This window comes from Aethalodelphis obliquidens, unplaced genomic scaffold, assembly GCF_003676395.1.
Source record: "Aethalodelphis obliquidens isolate GAN/ISIS:26980383/991018 unplaced genomic scaffold, ASM367639v1 scaffold63, whole genome shotgun sequence".
Lineage (NCBI taxonomy): Eukaryota > Metazoa > Chordata > Mammalia > Artiodactyla > Delphinidae > Aethalodelphis > Aethalodelphis obliquidens.
Window position 1 is genome coordinate 10,420,514 of NW_020838007.1, and position 16,983 is coordinate 10,437,496.

General features: G+C 38.7%; 1 protein-coding gene and 1 pseudogene across 1 annotated transcript in view; one reads left to right on the forward strand and one right to left on the reverse strand.

The window, feature by feature from the left end:
* The window catches only part of SMCHD1 (structural maintenance of chromosomes flexible hinge domain containing 1), a 129,379-nt gene extending 117,205 nt beyond the window's left edge, over nucleotides 1-12,174 (reverse strand). Inside the window, exons 1-3 of the mRNA XM_027088813.1 lie at nucleotides 11,799-12,174; nucleotides 1,542-1,617; nucleotides 723-884 (exon numbers count right to left, since the gene is read on the reverse strand). Of these exons, the coding sequence (XP_026944614.1) occupies nucleotides 723-884; nucleotides 1,542-1,617; nucleotides 11,799-11,975 (415 nt within the window). The 5' untranslated portion in view covers nucleotides 11,976-12,174. The remainder of the gene's footprint in view (nucleotides 1-722; nucleotides 885-1,541; nucleotides 1,618-11,798) is intronic.
* Nucleotides 12,175-15,363: 3,189 nt separating this feature from the next.
* On the forward strand, nucleotides 15,364-16,135 carry LOC113610546 (chromobox protein homolog 3 pseudogene; annotated as a pseudogene).
* Nucleotides 16,136-16,983: the final 848 nt, after the last annotated feature.

Here is a 16,983-nt window from a genome sequence, read left to right on the forward strand (position 1 = left end):
CAATGAAAAAAAATTTTAATAAGAAAGTTTATAGGGAGTTCCCTGGTGGCCTAGTGGCTAGGATTCCTGGCTTTCACTGCCAAGGCCCAGGTTCAATTCCTGGTTCCTGGTTGGGGAACTGAGATCCCACAAGCCACAGCACAGCCAAAAAAGAAGAAAAAGAAAGTTTATAATGAACATCTAAATAGTATTAAACACTTTGGCAGGGTCCAGACAGAAAAGATTCTCTAAATCAACTAGCAAACAATCCAAAGGAAGGATAAAAACTGGCAAGTAGTAAAGGTGGAAGGAAATGATAAAGAAATGATAAAGAACACAAACCACTTACTTGTGCTGTTCAGCTATAAAAAATGTGCAAGATAAAACAAATATTTTCTCAACTGGGAGAGGTGTACATGAGGCCAGGAAGAATAAATCAGGAAAGGAGAGTGTACAGGAGATAGATGTGTAAGTACAAGACCTCTCATGAGTCGAAAAGGAATGAATTCTCATTCTACATTAGTTTTCAAGGAGAGGTATCTTTATTCTGAAGTAAGATGACTTAGGTAGAAAAAGAAATACACTGTGATGAAGAGACGAAGTAAGGACACTCACAAAAACTGATCACAGTCTGTGAATAAAGTAGAATGAGAGATCTTTTTTAAAGTGAAGGACTAAGACGTGTGATCAGGGGATAAAGGTGAGTGACAGTTTATCAAAATTAGTATAAATGGAATACTTACGTAAAGGATTTTGTCCTTCACTTGCATAATATTCATACATGCCACTTTTAACCAATGTGTCATAGTGAGGTAGGAAGTCAATTCGTTCTTTTGTAGCTGTTAGTAGTAACTGACTGACTGACTGTAGCAGGTACAGAGTGACTCCATCTTTAACAGTTTCATCTGTAATCAAGAGGTAACATCTTAAGTGCTAAGCTAGCATCCGAAACACAATGAATTTATAATTTTAAATATACAAACTGTATCTATGAAATGACTTTAAAAATTGTACAGGCAAATCCCCAAACAATGGATCCATCTATAAATTCAGTTGTGTTGTGTTTTGTTAAGAATATCAATGGAATAGGTTCAAATACTTCCACTCATCTGAAACACTCAATTCTTAAGTTGTCACAGAAAATCAGATGAGGAACTATATTAAAGTGGTATCAATATGAATGGAGAAGAATGATTAAATCCAAAAAGGAATCAGGCATGAAAAATTGGCAAGTCTTAGAACATAACTGGGTAAAAAAAGAAATGGAAGAATCCAAGTTGGTCAGAAGAATTAGCTTCTTAAGGGCCCAAGTAGAAGATCTGTGCTAGGTGTTGTGCTGAGCAAGGTCTCATCTTCTGTAGCCATAAATGATATCAACTCTTTTCCTATAATCTTGCTTGAAAAATATGACCTCTGCACAAACTGGATGCATATAGCTAGTTTCCTCCCCCATCCTCAAAACATCACAGTTTTTTGATGCTTATCTATCTCATAAAATAGTCATTGCTCTATGATATACTAGAACATATTAAATATAAAAGCATAAACATAACATTGCTTACCAAAATTATCACAGGTAATTTCTTTCCTACTTGTTGTTGTAATAACAAATTTTTCTTCAGGTGAAATGCCAAGTGTCTATCCAAAATAACAGAATAAAATCAATTATTATATAAAGGAAATAAATACACTATTCAAGTTTACAAAAATATGAAAATATTAATAAGGATATTATAATCTTCTAACAGTTAGTGTTACATTTATTTGAGAAATATGTCTTAATGTTCTAAAATTTTGCCTTTGCATAATTAACCACAAATCTATCTACAAATTACCTAGATTTTTCTGCTATTATATGTCACCTAGGAACACAAGTGATTAATTGAACATTTTGAAAGGGTTTAACATCAGCAGGGCTCTCTTAGAGAGATATATATATTTTATGTCAATATATAAGTAAACTTATTTGGAGCAAAGTAAACATATAATTTTATGTCAATATATAAGTAAACTTATTTGGAGCAAAGTATTAACATAACACTTATGTTCATATATATTAAATATTTAAATATGCAAAAACAAAAGTACTAGAAGAAAACAGAGGTTAATATTTTATAACACTGAGGTAAGTATAGCCACACTATGCAGGGTATCTGCATAAAGAATCTTTATATCTATTATAACCCCTTCCAAAAGTATAACTTAAAAAAATTAAGGCAACATAAATTATGGGGGGAAACTACAACAGGAAACAAAGTGTTAGCATCCTTACTTCTGTTTCAGGTAATGATGAACTAGTTAATCTAGACCAACCTTACACAGAAGATTACTAAAAAAATCTAGACTAATGATATTCAAGTCTTCAATACTGATACTAAAAACCCTACTGGTCACTACTGAAACTAACTGAGGCACTAACTCCTTACTCTGAACACTGACAAATTAAAGGCAAAGAACAAAGCATTTATCCTGTTTTCTTGTACCAATTAGATTTCAGGGTAACCATATATCTCTAATTGATGAGGCAAAGTTGTTCTTTTGCCTCATCGATTAGAGAGGCAAAGAATTCCTGCTAATAAATACAGGAGGAATGGCAATCAGAATAGCACCATCAATGAATGAACCTTAAATTAAAACTTGTTTATGGAGGAATCCTGCTGAAACCACCTGAATCCCACTAATTCAATCTTAGCATTTCTAAGAGTGGGTAAAATAGCCTTACATTATGTGCCTCCTGATATGATGTAATACGAAGTACCAGCACCACCTATGAAGTATTTTTTGCTTCCCTACCCCAAAGAAGCTGAACCTAAATCTTAATTATAAGCCTTTAAAAATAACTTCTAGTTTATAGGATATGTTGAGTTAGAACAAGCTAAATTACACCATAAAGGAGCACAGACAAATCCAGAATGTGGAATATGAGAGACAAACCAACTTGATTTCTTCAACAAGTCAGTGTCAGGAAAAACAAAAAAGACTGGGGGAAGGTACTTTGCTCAAATGCTCTAAATTTTAGAAGAATTAAGAAACATAAAAAACCAAGTTCAATATAAGGACCCTGATTTAAACAAACCAACTATAAAAAAAATATTTCTGAGATAAACAAATCTGAATATGGATTGAACAATACTATTGAAAATGTTAATTTTGATGGTGTGATAATAGAAGTGCATGTTGAGTATACAGGAGTGAAGTAAACTAAGGCCTGGAATATGCTTCAAAAGGCAAAAATGAAGCTAGTGTGGTAAATACGTGGAAACTGTTGAATGTGGATGATTATACGTGGTTTCATTATACTATTATCTCTTGTGTATGTTTGAAACTTTTAATGAGAAGAATTTCTAACTTAAAATATACTATTATAGGGCTTCCCTGGTGGCGCAGTGGTTGAGAATCTGCCTGCCAATGCAGGGGACATGGGTTCGAGCCCTGGTCTGGGAAGATCCCACATGCCGCAGAGCAACTGGGCCCATGAGCCACAACTACTGGGCCTGCACGTCTGGAGCCTGTGCTCCGCGAAAAGAGAGGCCACGATAGTGAGAGGCCCGTGCACCGTGATGAAGAGTGGCCCCTGCTCACCGCAACTAGAGAAAGCCCTCGCACAGAAATGAAGACCCAACACAGCCCCAAATAAATAATAAATAAATAAATAAAAGCCATTTCTAAAAAAAAAAAAAGAGAGTTTAAAAAAAAAATATATATATATATATACTATTATAGACCAGTGGAAGAGAATAGAGAACCCTGAAACAGACCCACACATACGTACACAGGGAGCTTGGCAAATAGGGGAATGACATTACAGATTGACGAGAAAAGAATAAACTATTCAATGAATGTTACTGAGACAACTACTTAATTGTACAGAAATAGATTTTAAAATCCCCATCTCAACATACACAATAATAAGTTCCAAGAGAACTAAAGCAGCTACATTTTAATCCAAAATTGTAGAGGAAAAATAGGGAGATCATTCTGAGAGGAGAGAGAAAGGATTTCTGAAAATACATAAGAAGTGCAAGCCATAAAGAAAAAAACTGGAAAACACGAAAAGATGCTCATCCTAGTTATCAGAGAAAATTAAAACTTTGATTATCATTCCTACAAGGCTAGTAAAAAATTTAAGTCCTGATAATATAAAGTATAGGCCTCCATTAAAAGAATCACACATGATGAAGTGGAATTTAACCCAGGGATGAAAGCATCTTTCAATATCAACAAATCAACGTGATACACCACATCAACAAACTGAAGAATAAAAACCATATGATCATCTCAATAGATGCAGAAAAAGCTTTTGATAAAATTCAAAATCCATTTATGATAAAAACTCTCCAGAAAGTGGGCACAGAGGGAACATACCTCAACACAATAAAATCCATATATGACAAACTCACAGCTAACATCATACTCAACGGCAAAGAGCTGAAATCATTTCCTCTCAGATCAGGAACAAGACAAGGATGCCCACTCACACCACTTTTATTCAACATAGTTTTGAAAGTCCTAGCCACAGCAATCAGTGAAGAAAAAGAAATGAAAGGAATCCAAATTGGAAAGGAAAAAGTAAAATTGTCACTGCAGATGACATGATACTATACATAAAAAATACTAAAGATGCCACCAGAAAACTACTAGAGCTCATCAATTAATTCAGTAAAGTTGCAGGATACAAAATTAATATACATAAATCTGTTGCATTTCTATACACTAAGAACAAACTATCAGAAAGACAAATTAAGGAGACAATCCCATTTACCACTGCATCAAAAAAAAAACAAAAACAAAAACCTAGGAATAAACCTACCTAAGGAGGCAAAACACCTGTACTCTGAAAATTATAAGACACTGATGAAAGAAATTGAAGATGAACAAAGAGATGGAAAGGTACACCTTGTTCTTGGATTGGAAGAATCAATTTTGTTAAAATGACCATACTACCCAAAGCAATCTACAGGCGCAGTGAAATCCCTATCAAATTACCAATGGGATTCTTCACAGTACTAGAACAAACAATTTAAAAAATTGTATGCAAACACAAAAGATCCTAAATAGCCAAAACAATCTTGAGAAAGAACAGAGTGGAAGATTCACACTTCCTGACTTCAGACTATACTACAAAGCTACAGTAATCAAAACAGTATGGTACTGACACAAAAACAGACACACAGCTCAATGGAACAGGATGAAAGCCCAGAAATAAATCCACACACTTATGGTCAATTAACCTGAGACAAAGGAGGCAAGAATATACAGTGGACAAAAGACAGTCTCCTCAATAAGTGGTGCTGGGAAAACTGGACAGCTACATGTAAAAGAATGAAATTAGAAGATTCTCTAACACCATATACAAAAATAAACTCAAAATAGTTTAAAGACCTAAATGTAAGACCGGATACTATAAAACTCCTAGAGGAAAACATATGCAGAACACTCTGACATAAATCACAGCAATACTTTTTTTGGCTCTGTCTCCTAAAGTAATGGAAACAAAAGCAAAAATAAACAAATGGGGCCTAATTAAACTTAAAAGCCTTTGCACTGCAAAGGAAACCATAAACAAACCAAAAAGACAATCTATGGAATGGGAGAAAATATTTGCAAATGAAGCAACCAACAAGGGCTTAATTTCCAAAATATACAAATAGCTCATACAGCTCAATATTAAAAAAAAAAATTAAAAATGGGCAGAAGACCTAAATAGACATTTCTCCAAAGACAGACAGACAGTCAACAGGCACATGAAAAGATGCTCAATGGCACTGATCACCAGAGAAATGCAAATCAAAACTAGAATGAGGGACTTCCCTGGTGGTACAGTGGTTAAGAATCCGCCTGCCAATACAGGGGACATGGGTTCAAGACCTGGTCTGGGAAGACCCCACATGCCGCGGAGCAACTAAGCCCGTGAGCCACAACTACTGAGCCTGCGCTCTAGAGCCCGTGAGCCACAACTACTGAGCTCGCGTGCCACAACTACTGAAGCCCACACGCCTAGAGCCCATGCTCCACAACAAGAAGCCACTGCAATGAGAAGCCCACGCACTGCAACGAAGAGTAGCCCCACTCGCCACAACTAGAGAAAGCCCGCATGCAACAATAAAGACCCAATGCAGCTCCGCCCTCAAAATAATGATAATAAATAAATTTAAAAAAACCAAACTAGAATGAGGTATCCTCTCACACTGGTCAGAATGGCCATCATCAAAAAGTCTACAAACATTGATGCTGGAGAGCGTGTGAGGAGAAGGGAACCCTCCTACACTGTTGGTGGGAATGTAAACTGGGACAGCCCCTATGGAGAAGAGTATGGAGGTTCCCTTAAAAATTAAAAAGAGTTACCATAAGATCCAGCAATCCCAATCCCACTCCTGGGAATACACCTGGAAAAGACAAACTCTCTAATTCGAAAAGATACACACACCCCAATGGACATTCCAGCACTATTTACCATAGCCAAGACATGGAAGCAACCTAAATGTCCATCAACAGATGAATGGATAAAGAAGATGTGGGGTGTGTGTGTGTGTGTGTGTACACACACACACACACACAAAATGGAATAGTACTCAGACATAAAAAAGAATGAAATAATGCCCTTTGCAGCAACATGGATGGACCTAGAGATTATCTTACGAAGTGACATCAGACCGAAAGACAAATATAGTATATCACTTACATGTGGAATCTAAAAAAAAAGATACAAATGAACTTACTTACAAAACAGAAACAGACTCACAAAAATAGGAAACAAACTTGGGGTTACCAAAGGGGAAAGCAGGGCAAAGGAGATAAATTAGGAGTTTGGGATTAACAGATACACACTACTAGGGAATTCCCTGGCGGTCCAGTGGTTAGGATTCGGCGCTTTCACTGTGGTGGCCCAGGTTCAATCCCTGGTTAGGGAACTACCTGCAAGACGCATAGCCAAAAAAAAAAAAAAAAAAAAAATACAGATACACACTACTGTATATAAAACAGATAAACAACAAGAACGTACTGTATAGCCCAGGGAACTATATTCAATATCTTGTAATAACCTACAATGGAAAAGGTGTGTGTGTGTGTGTGTGTGTGTGTGTGTGTGTGTATGTGTGTATATATCTGAGTCAGTTTGCTCTACACCTGAAACTAACATTGTAAATCAACTATACTTCAATTTTTTAAAAAGTTCTACTAAAAAGACAGCTATATTTTGAAGGATAAAAAAATAAAGTATAGGCCTCCATATAGGGAAGGTGGATCTTACACATTTCGGATAGGCCCGAAAGTCAGTACAACCATATTGAAAAGCAATTTGGTATACTTTAGTAAAATTAAAAATACTCATATCCTATGCAATTCCACCCAAGAGAAATGAAGCTATAGACATAAACTGATGGGGAAAAGATTCTATTTGTTTATAGAAATAAAAATTGTCTTCACAGATCTTAGGCTTTTGTATAATCAAGACAGTCTTTATTTCTCAGTTCTTTACTACTTTATTTCTACAATGTCCCAACTGTTAGATCATGTGGTTACATATCCTGTAGAAAAAAATACATATTTTTATAATTAAATTAAATCTTTAAGATCTATGTACATCTGAAAAGTATTTATATATATATCATACAATCTCTCCATAGTTTTATTATTCAATTAAGATAAATAAGCTATCTTTTTTCTCTGCTTTATCTATAATCCTTTATAAAAATTATTTCTCAAATTCATAACTTCTCTAAATATTTTATAGCTCTGGTATTCGACAGACATAAATTAAATATTTTTACATTATTCATTATGCTTTTATTCAAGATGTCATACTCTTCTCTCTCCAATTTTTGGTCTAAAAATCTATCTTATCAGATGTAAACTAAAGTCTTCCGTGTATCTGTACTCACCTGGCGTTGAATACAGATACATTTCCTCTGCCTTTCTCTATATGAAAGCAGGATGACATTCTATTTGGGCAAGAGTCGTAACTGGGCTTTTTCATTTTTATAAGAGCACTTCAATTCCTCCTTTTTCTGGGTTAATGTTAAAGCATATGGATCTTCCAAAGTACCAGCCCTACATGTCTTTAGGTTAGCTTCAAACTATCTGCTGCCCAACTTCTCTCAAAAGCCAATTTTAAGAAATATTTATGAAGGGCTAACTAACTTGTAGTCCATAAAATCCTGACTACTTTAAACTTCATCAATGGATTAGTCACTCAGAAGTTATATAGTTCAATGCATCTCTCTGAACAAAAACTAGCCTTTAATGATGTGCTTTGGTATTATATCCAGTCGCTCTGTCCCTGAACCACACCAAAACCAGGAACACCCACATTGCACTTGGGCGAGAAATCTCTACAAAAATTTGGGTGGTAACTGCTTAAAGCAGGCTGCAATACCCTAAACAACACACAGCGTACCTTGCATTAAAAGACAAGATAAGAAGAGCCTCTCCTATCTCTAAGAATGTTGTCCATTTTATCAGGATTTGTGAGGAATCTAGGGAGAAATTTTTCTCAAATCAAAGGTTTGCATCGTTAGCAGCTGGAATGTTTTTATTTTATAGACATTGTGGATTTTGTATCAATTAACTTTCCTTCTTTGTTTTGACGCCCAAGAAACTCAAAGCTGATTTCATGGCTCAGCACTGGTATATGCTTTAATCAAATGAACTTCCACTTACTAGTTCTCCTCAGGTTACTTTTCTACTCTTTCCTGCATCTACCTTCTTTTACCTTTTTTCTTTTCAACTTTTGGAATTTTTAACGTAATATAGCTTATGTACAAATTGTGTTTGAAGGAACAGATTGATTCATTTAACTAAACGCTATAAACCAACTATTAGGTAAGGCTCCTACCTTCAAGAAGCAGAGACTTTTTTAAGTATGATGGTATAACAAGTGCTATAGAAGGGTGACAAGGAATAGTGGAACCACACAAGAGAAGGAGTAGGCATTTCCTCAAAATTAGGGGTGGAGAGGAGGGTTTGCACATATGGGTCTTAATGCCTGGGCATATTAAGAACTAGCCAAAAAAGTTATTTTCTAATCTTTGATTCTGCAAGGTCACAAGGGCTCAAGTGAGTCAATAACTGCTTATCACAAGTGTAAGGGCTTCTGCCAAATCCACCTTTTCCTCTTCCTTCCTCTTGATTGCTCCTCTTTTCTACAAAGTGCGCTTTCCCCAAATAACATTTTAGGACCCATAATACTTTTTAGCACTACAAAACACTTATTAGTTTGTTTTCAGTTTTAATGAAAAACTTTAATTTAGTGCACTATCTGCCTCTTCCCCTAAAACGGAAAATGAAGCCTTTAGTAAATAGTGTGGACATTGTGGAGATTGTTTTAAAAAAATACAAGCTTTAGAATCAAACAGACCTAGATTCCAATCCCAGTTTCATTGCTCATGAACTGTATAAACTCAGACTTCAATCAGTAACTTATTTCAGTTCTTCATGTCTGTAATGGGGACAAAGTTATGGGATTAGGTGGCATAATCTAATGATGTTTTAAATTCTCAAAAAAAAAAAAGTTAGCCTTCCTTTTTTTACTAGTTCTTCCCTCCCACTTCTAATCAAATTTAACCTCCTCTGTTCCAGCAGGAAAAAGTGGGAAGGAGAGGAAAAGAATTAGTCAAAGAAAATATTTTCCTTGTTAAAATACTGAAGGAATGGAATGAATATATCTGTTCCCTATAACAAAGAACATCATTTGAGGCTGAGTGGAATAACAAAAAGAACTTGGCTTCTGGGTTTGAATTCTAATTTTTGTACTATCTGTTTGACTTAAGTGAGTCACCATCTCCAAAAGTGAGTTTCCACTTCCGTAATAAGAGGTTATTATACTCTTCCCCTATATATGTAACAGACTTACTGACACTTCTCATATGGGAGAATTATTTCTAGAGGGAGGGTAGATTAGTACAACCTTTCTGAAAAACAATTTAAAAATACGTATCAAGAGCTTTAAAAATATTCCTGACCTTTGATCCAGGAATCTCACTTCTAAGATTCTAAACCAAAGAAAAATAAAGACATAAAAGACTATGCATATAAGGGGAAAGAATTTTAAAAAGAATATATATATATGTAACTGAATCACTGTGCTGTACACCTGAAACTAACATGACATTGTAAATCAACTATACTTCAATGTTTTTAAAAAAGGAGGAAAAAAAAGTTTAAAAAACAAAATAAAATAAATCTCCAAAAAAAAGACTATGCATTCAAACATGTTTATCATGGCATTGCTTAAAATTGGAAGTAATGTAAACGTCAACAAAAAAGAGAGATCTGGTTATGTAAACAGTGGTACAAAACAGACCACTTCGATTATGAAGACTTGCATTAAAACAGAAAAATACTGACAATATTAAGTGAAAAAAATGGAATATAGACATGTATTACGGTTATTTAAAAATGGGGGGTGAGGGTAAGGATACAAAGAAATAACTCCAAGTGCTAACAGTGGTTATAAATTTCACAGTGAGTAAAAGGTTTACTTTTTTCCCTCTGGTTCCTTATTTTCTTTAATGTGCTGATAGTTTAGAATCATTTTTACATGTCATGACTTTAAATCATTTACATATAATCAATATAAATATTTTATATAATCAACTACAAAAATAATAAACATGAAGAGTTTCCTTTCCCTGATGCATATAAAACATTCATCCAAAAAAAAGAGCATTCATTCATTCACTTTTCAAAGACATGGGAATCTGCTATAACCATACACAGAATGAACTTCTGAGTTTATAAAGTTTTGTCTCCATTCTAATTTGGCCATTTACTATGTGCCAGGCACAATTCCAGATGCTGGGAATACAGAACAAATCAAAGTCCTTCCTCTCAAGTCGTTTTTTCCCCTGAGTCTTGATTTCAATTATTTCAGCAACTAGTATACAGAGTTAATAGCACTAAAAACATCAGCCTGCTCAAGTTAAAACACTGCTTCACACCAAGTCCTTTTTCCTTGGAAGCTAAGTGTTCTCTATCGCTTAAAAAGAGCCCCAAGTGGTTAATGCAGCTGACGAATATACCCCTTCTTTGAAGCTCGAGCACCAGCAACACCTCAGATCTAGAAAAGACTTCCCAGTTTAAAGTAGGACTTTGCCTACATAATCATTAACTTTTAAAGCAAACTAGTACAGGGAGTATATAGGTCCTTTGGTGTTCCGCAGATACCCTCGGACACCATTTGAGTGGTTCAGGAACTCCCAGGGGGCTGGGGGATGCAGGAAACCAAAAGGGCAGCTCCACCTGCTAAGCTCTCTAGATCAAGTGCTTCCACTACGGAAGGACCCCGCCAGGGCGGGCCTGCAAGCCTTCTTGACAGAACGACCCAGGAAATTACTGCATCACTGAACGAACCTGAGAAAAATCGACTCCAGGAATTTAACAACTTCTATCACAACACTCCTAACAGAGCCATCGGGGAGAACTCCGCTCTCTTCTTTAAAAAAAAAAACAAAAACAAAAGTTCCACCCGAAAGAGAAACAAGTGGCTTTCCTGACTGGAAGAAGAGCTGCACGGCCTCAGAGGCTAAGGTCGCCCCGGGCCCATGCAACCCGCGGTACCAAAGTCTGGGAGGCGCGACCCCCGGAACAGGGCCGGGGCAGAGGGAGGCCCACCAACCGCCGGCTCTGCACTCCAAGGCCCGCGCCCGGACCGGCCCCAGGCTTCGCCGCCCCTCTCAAGCATGGCGGGCACCCGGGAGGGAGAAGCCAAAGCCGCAGGACCGGGGCCGAGTGACAGGTTTATTGCCCCCAGTGAGCAACTTGGGCTTCTCGTCACTCTCCCAACCTCAACTCTACCCGCGCATCCCTCCTTAGCGTACCTGACACACTGAAGCGCGGAACGCCGCAAAGTCCGAGCGCTCCGTGACCTGCAGCGCCCGGTCCCCGAGCTCCGACTCCTTCTCGCGCCGGTCAAACAAGTACACCGTCCTGGAGCCGTCGCCTCCGTCGCCCTCTCCGGTCCCCACCGAGGGCCCGCCGTCGTCCGCCGCTGCCATATTGGGGAAGAGGAGAGAAAACAGCAGCGCCGGCCCCTGCGGCCGTCGCGCTAAAGGCCGAGGTACGGGCTCCGCGCGGCGCCTTCAGCTCCAGCCCCCGGGGCGGCACAAGGCCTCTACCCCGGCGCACTCAGCTCCTCCCTTGGCGGCGGCGGCGGCCGAGCAGCCGCAGGCGCGAGGATCACCCGGGAACCGATTCGAACGAGCTCCTACCCGTACACCACGTCACTTCCGCGGCCCGCCGCTCCCGCAGAGGAGGGGGCGCGCGGCGCGCTCCTCGGAAGGCCTGGTCCCGCGCCCGCTGCCGCCCAGGCGAGGTCGCAACGCTACCCGCAACCAGGCCCGCCGCCTGTAGCTGTGGCGCAGGAGAAAGAGGGGCCGCCGGCGGCGCGCAGGAGGCGGGGCGAATCCGGCAATCCGCGCGGGCCGGGGCGGGCCTTCGGAGCCCGCTGCCCGGGGCCCGCCCCTTTCGCCCTCGCGAAGTTGGAGGGAAGCGCGGTCCCTAGCGGGCGGCGGCACTCTGAGGGAGCGATCCGGTATCCGAGGCGGGAGAGCGTATCCCGCGAGCGGCGGGGGGAGTCTTCCGAGGGACTGTTTTCTCCCGGCCCAGAGGGTCCTGGTACCTTCCCGCCTCTCCATAACCCCGACCGAGCCTATCCGGCTTCGAGCTCCTGGCGCCGCGGCAACGGCTGCGACTTCAGGACCAGGTCGCGTGAACGCGGCGGTGGGAAGCGCCAGGCCCGCGGGCCTCGCGGTGTGGACCTGACCCCGCCACGAGCACGTGGGTCCCCACGCGGAAAAAAACGACGCCGAGACACCCTGAGCCGCTTTTTCAGTCCCATTTCCTAGTGGTTATGTGTGGGCCGCGGCATGGACCTCCGAGACAAAGCGGGGCCCGGAGAACCTCCCCACCGAGGTTCTGTGACGTCACCGCGGCCTCCAAGGGTCCCGGCGACCATATCTGCCCGATGTACACGCCTACCCAACGCCGCCGCCACCACGCGTCTGGGAGTCGTGCACAAGCAACCCTATGCCACAGAGTTGTTAGGAATAAGTTAAATAATGTTCGCAAAGGGCTTTTTTTTTTTTTTAAATACAGGAGGTTCTATTAATCTATTTCATACATATTAGTGTATACATGTCAATCCCAATCTCCCAGTTCATCCCACCACCCCCCCCGCCACCCCTCGCATTTCCCCCCTTGGTGTACATATGTTTGTTCTCTACATCTGTCTCTATTTCTGCCTTGCAAACCGGCTCATCTGTACCATTTTTCTAGATTCCACATATATGCGTTAATATACGATATTTGTTTTTCTTTTTCTGACTTACTTCACTCTGTATGACAGTCTCTAGGTCCATCCACGTCTCTTCAAATGACCCAATTTTGCTCCTTTTTATGGCTGATTATTATTCCATTATATATGCCACATCTTTATCCATTCATCTTTCGATGGACACTTAGGTTGCTTCCATGACCTGGTTATTGTAAATAGTGCTGCAATGAACATTGGGGTGCATGTGTCTTTTTGAATTATGGTTTTCTCCGGGTGTATGCCCAATAGATTGCTGGGTGCATGGTAGTTCTATTTTTAGTTTTTTAAGGAACCTCCATACTTTCTCCATAGTGGCTGTTATCAATTTACATTCCCACCAACAGTGCAAGAGGGCTCCCTTTCCTCCACACCCTCTCCAGCATTTGTTGTTTGTAGATTTTCTGATGATGCCCATTCTGACCAGTGTGAGGTGATACCTCATTATAGTTTTGATTTGCATTTCTCTAATAATTAGTGATGTTGAGCAGCTTTTCATGTGATGCACATGGCTCCCCTCCGCCACCGCCAACACGCGGCTGAGAATCGTGCACGAGCATGCCTATGCCACAGAGTTGTTAGGAATAAGTTAAACGATGTTCACAAAGGACTTAACGTGCACTACGCTTTCAGTAACAGCCTTTATTGCGCTTCATTAAATATCCTTATCCTGGCCTGTAGTGCCCTAACTCAACAACAAATAATATTGTCATTGTTAGACGACTAGGTTTAGTCATTTACTCTCCAGGTCTTAAAATATTTAGTGAATATTTTGTGCTTGAGAGTGACACGTAAATTCATTAAGACTGGGGGATTTTTTTGATTCTTCAAAAGTTTGGGTGATAAAGTATATTTTCCGTTTTACTAGGTTTGCCAAAACCTTCATGGTTAATTACATGGATAGACTAATCATTGGTGTATGTTAGAAACCTAGATTTGCTTGTCCAAATAAAGATGCTCCAGAATTGTAGCGTGTGTGTGTGTGTGTGTGTGTGTCTGTGTTTGGCTAGACATATAAGGTATTAAAGGTGGAACACCCAGTTGGAACAAAAGTGTGAAGGCATGTGTTTGGGAGGTGCATAAATAATAAGGGCTGGAGTGGGGAGAATGGAACAGTAGATGGTGGAAGATAAAACTGGGAAGAGGCCAGATGTGGCCAAACGCCATTCATGTTCCTGAAGGGAGATATGAGGGAAAGCTGAGACCAAAGTAACCCCGACTCCTGTGGGATTTCTTTGACCTCTCGCATTTTACCTTTCAAATTCAAGGGAACTTTTTGTTATAGTCCATTATATAATGGTGTTTGATTTAAATGACAAAAAAAAGTTTTTCATATCTTAATGAGTGAAATGAATTGCCTATTTCATCAAATTGGGACTAGAGCTAGAAGTTCATCCTCAGGACAATTTCTCATTTCTCTATAATACTAAATTATGCAAATGCATGGGTACAAACAGAAACTCTTTGTATGTCTTTAGAAGAGATTTAAAGATAATCTCACTGAGGAGAGATACAAAATGCTGCCAGAGGAGTGTACTACAATATTACAGGCAACTATTGGTGGAAACACAGATATGTATCTTCTTGAGAGGTCAACTCTGAATCACTGTCTTCCGTGGCAGTTTGGCAGTCTGAGACATTTGCCAGTCAACTTTTGTTCTCAGAGAGAAACTCCCCAGATAACTTTTTCAGCAAAGAAAGATGATGTTTGTTTTTTTTAATTAAAGTATAGTTAATTTACAATGTTGTGTTAGTTTCAGGTGTACAGCAAAGTGATTCAGTTATACATATTGATATATATATTCTTTTTCAGATTGTTTTTCATTATAGGTTATTTCAAGATATTGAATATAGTTCTCCGTGCTGTACGGTAGGTCCTTGGTTTTTTTATTGATGATGTTTGTTCTTTAATTTTCATCACAAATAAATAAGAGTTTGAAATGACCCAGTGCCACAATTAGTTCTCTTTAATTGACTAGTAATTTTTCTTTTTATTAGCCATCTTATCGTATAGAGTATAAATATTTAAGTATCCACGTATCAGTTATCTCTTGCTGCAAAACAACATACCCCCAAACTTAGTGGCCTCTTGTACAACTCCTCACTGCCCTCCTCCTGGGAGAGAGTGAATAACAGCTCTTCAACTCCACAATTTAAAAACTCCTCCAATAAAACTGTGTTGCAAAAAATGGGAAAGAAACAGAATAGAAAAGAGTAAAATGAGTCAAAGAGGTAGAGCCTGAAGGTTTTGTGATGGAAGAAATATTGGACTGATGTGTAGTGAATGGGAAGGTGGTGTATATCCTTCAGCAGAAGAGATTTACAGGTGCTAACAATACTTGAAAACTGGAAGAAAATTCAGATCATTCAAAGTTAAAGTATTTTTTATTTCTGAAAAAGGTGGTAAAGAAAAAGATGGCACAAAAGTAAAATCTTTATCTGACAGTGAATCTGATGACAGGAAATCAAAGAAGAAAAGAGATTCTGCTTTGCCAAGAGGCTTTGCCAGTGGTCTTGATCCTGAGCAAATAACTGTGTTACATACAGCAGTGGATAATTAATATTTCTCATGAAATGGAAAGATGCAGATGAAGCAGACTCGATGCTGTAGAAGAGGCAAACATGAAGTGTTGTCAAATTTTAATTGCTTTTTACAAAGGGAGACAAACTTGGCATTCTTGTCCAGAAGATGATCAATAATTGTTTACATACATACAAAAATCTGGTCTTGGTTTATGACTTATTAGTATGAAAAATAACTACATTCTAATGAAAATCAAGTTTGATGTGTTCATTTTGAGTAGTATTAAGGGAATTGTTGAGTTGTTCTAGTTTTTATTTTTTTCTGTCAAAAGCACTGTTTACTTTGAATAAATAAAACTTTCTGTAGTTGCTTCATTTATCAGAACAGAACGTTTGATACCATGGTTTATTATTTTCTCTGCATTAGAGAACAGCTTTTCTAAAATGTTAGAAAAAATTTCCATAGTCATTACTCAATCAGAATTTCCATTTATTATTTTTAACCTATAATGCCCAAGGACCATTCTGGGTTTATTTGTTTTTATCTGTATACATAAATACATACTTAAATGCTTGTTGTTGGGTTTTGGGTTTTTTTTTTTTTTTTACATTCACCAAAACAAAAAAGGCATTTTTTCACAACCGTGAGTAAGTGCGTGTTGTTTCTGGGATGCCATCATTCTGAGCAACCTAGAAAATAGATCACCTCAAGCTAAACTGAAAATTTTCCTGAAGCCATAACCTTTCAAATCAAACAGATGTCCCTAACACCATACACAAAAATAAACTCAAAATGGATTCGAGACCTAAATGTAAGACCAGACACTATAAAACTCTTAGAGGAAAACATAGGAAGAACATTCTTTGACATAAATCACAGCAAGATCTCTTTTGATCCACCTCCTAGAGTAATGAAAATAAAAACAAAAATAAACAAGTGGGACCTAATGAAACTTAAAAGCTTTTGCACAGCAAAGGAAACCATTAACAAGATGAAAAGACAACCCTCAGAATGGGAGAAAATATTTGCAAACGAATCAACGGACAAAGGATTAATCTCCAAAATATATAGACAGCTCATGCAGCTCAATATTAAAGAAACAAACAACCCAATCACAAAATGGGCAGAAGATCTAAATAAACATTTCTCCAAAGAAGACATACAGATGGCC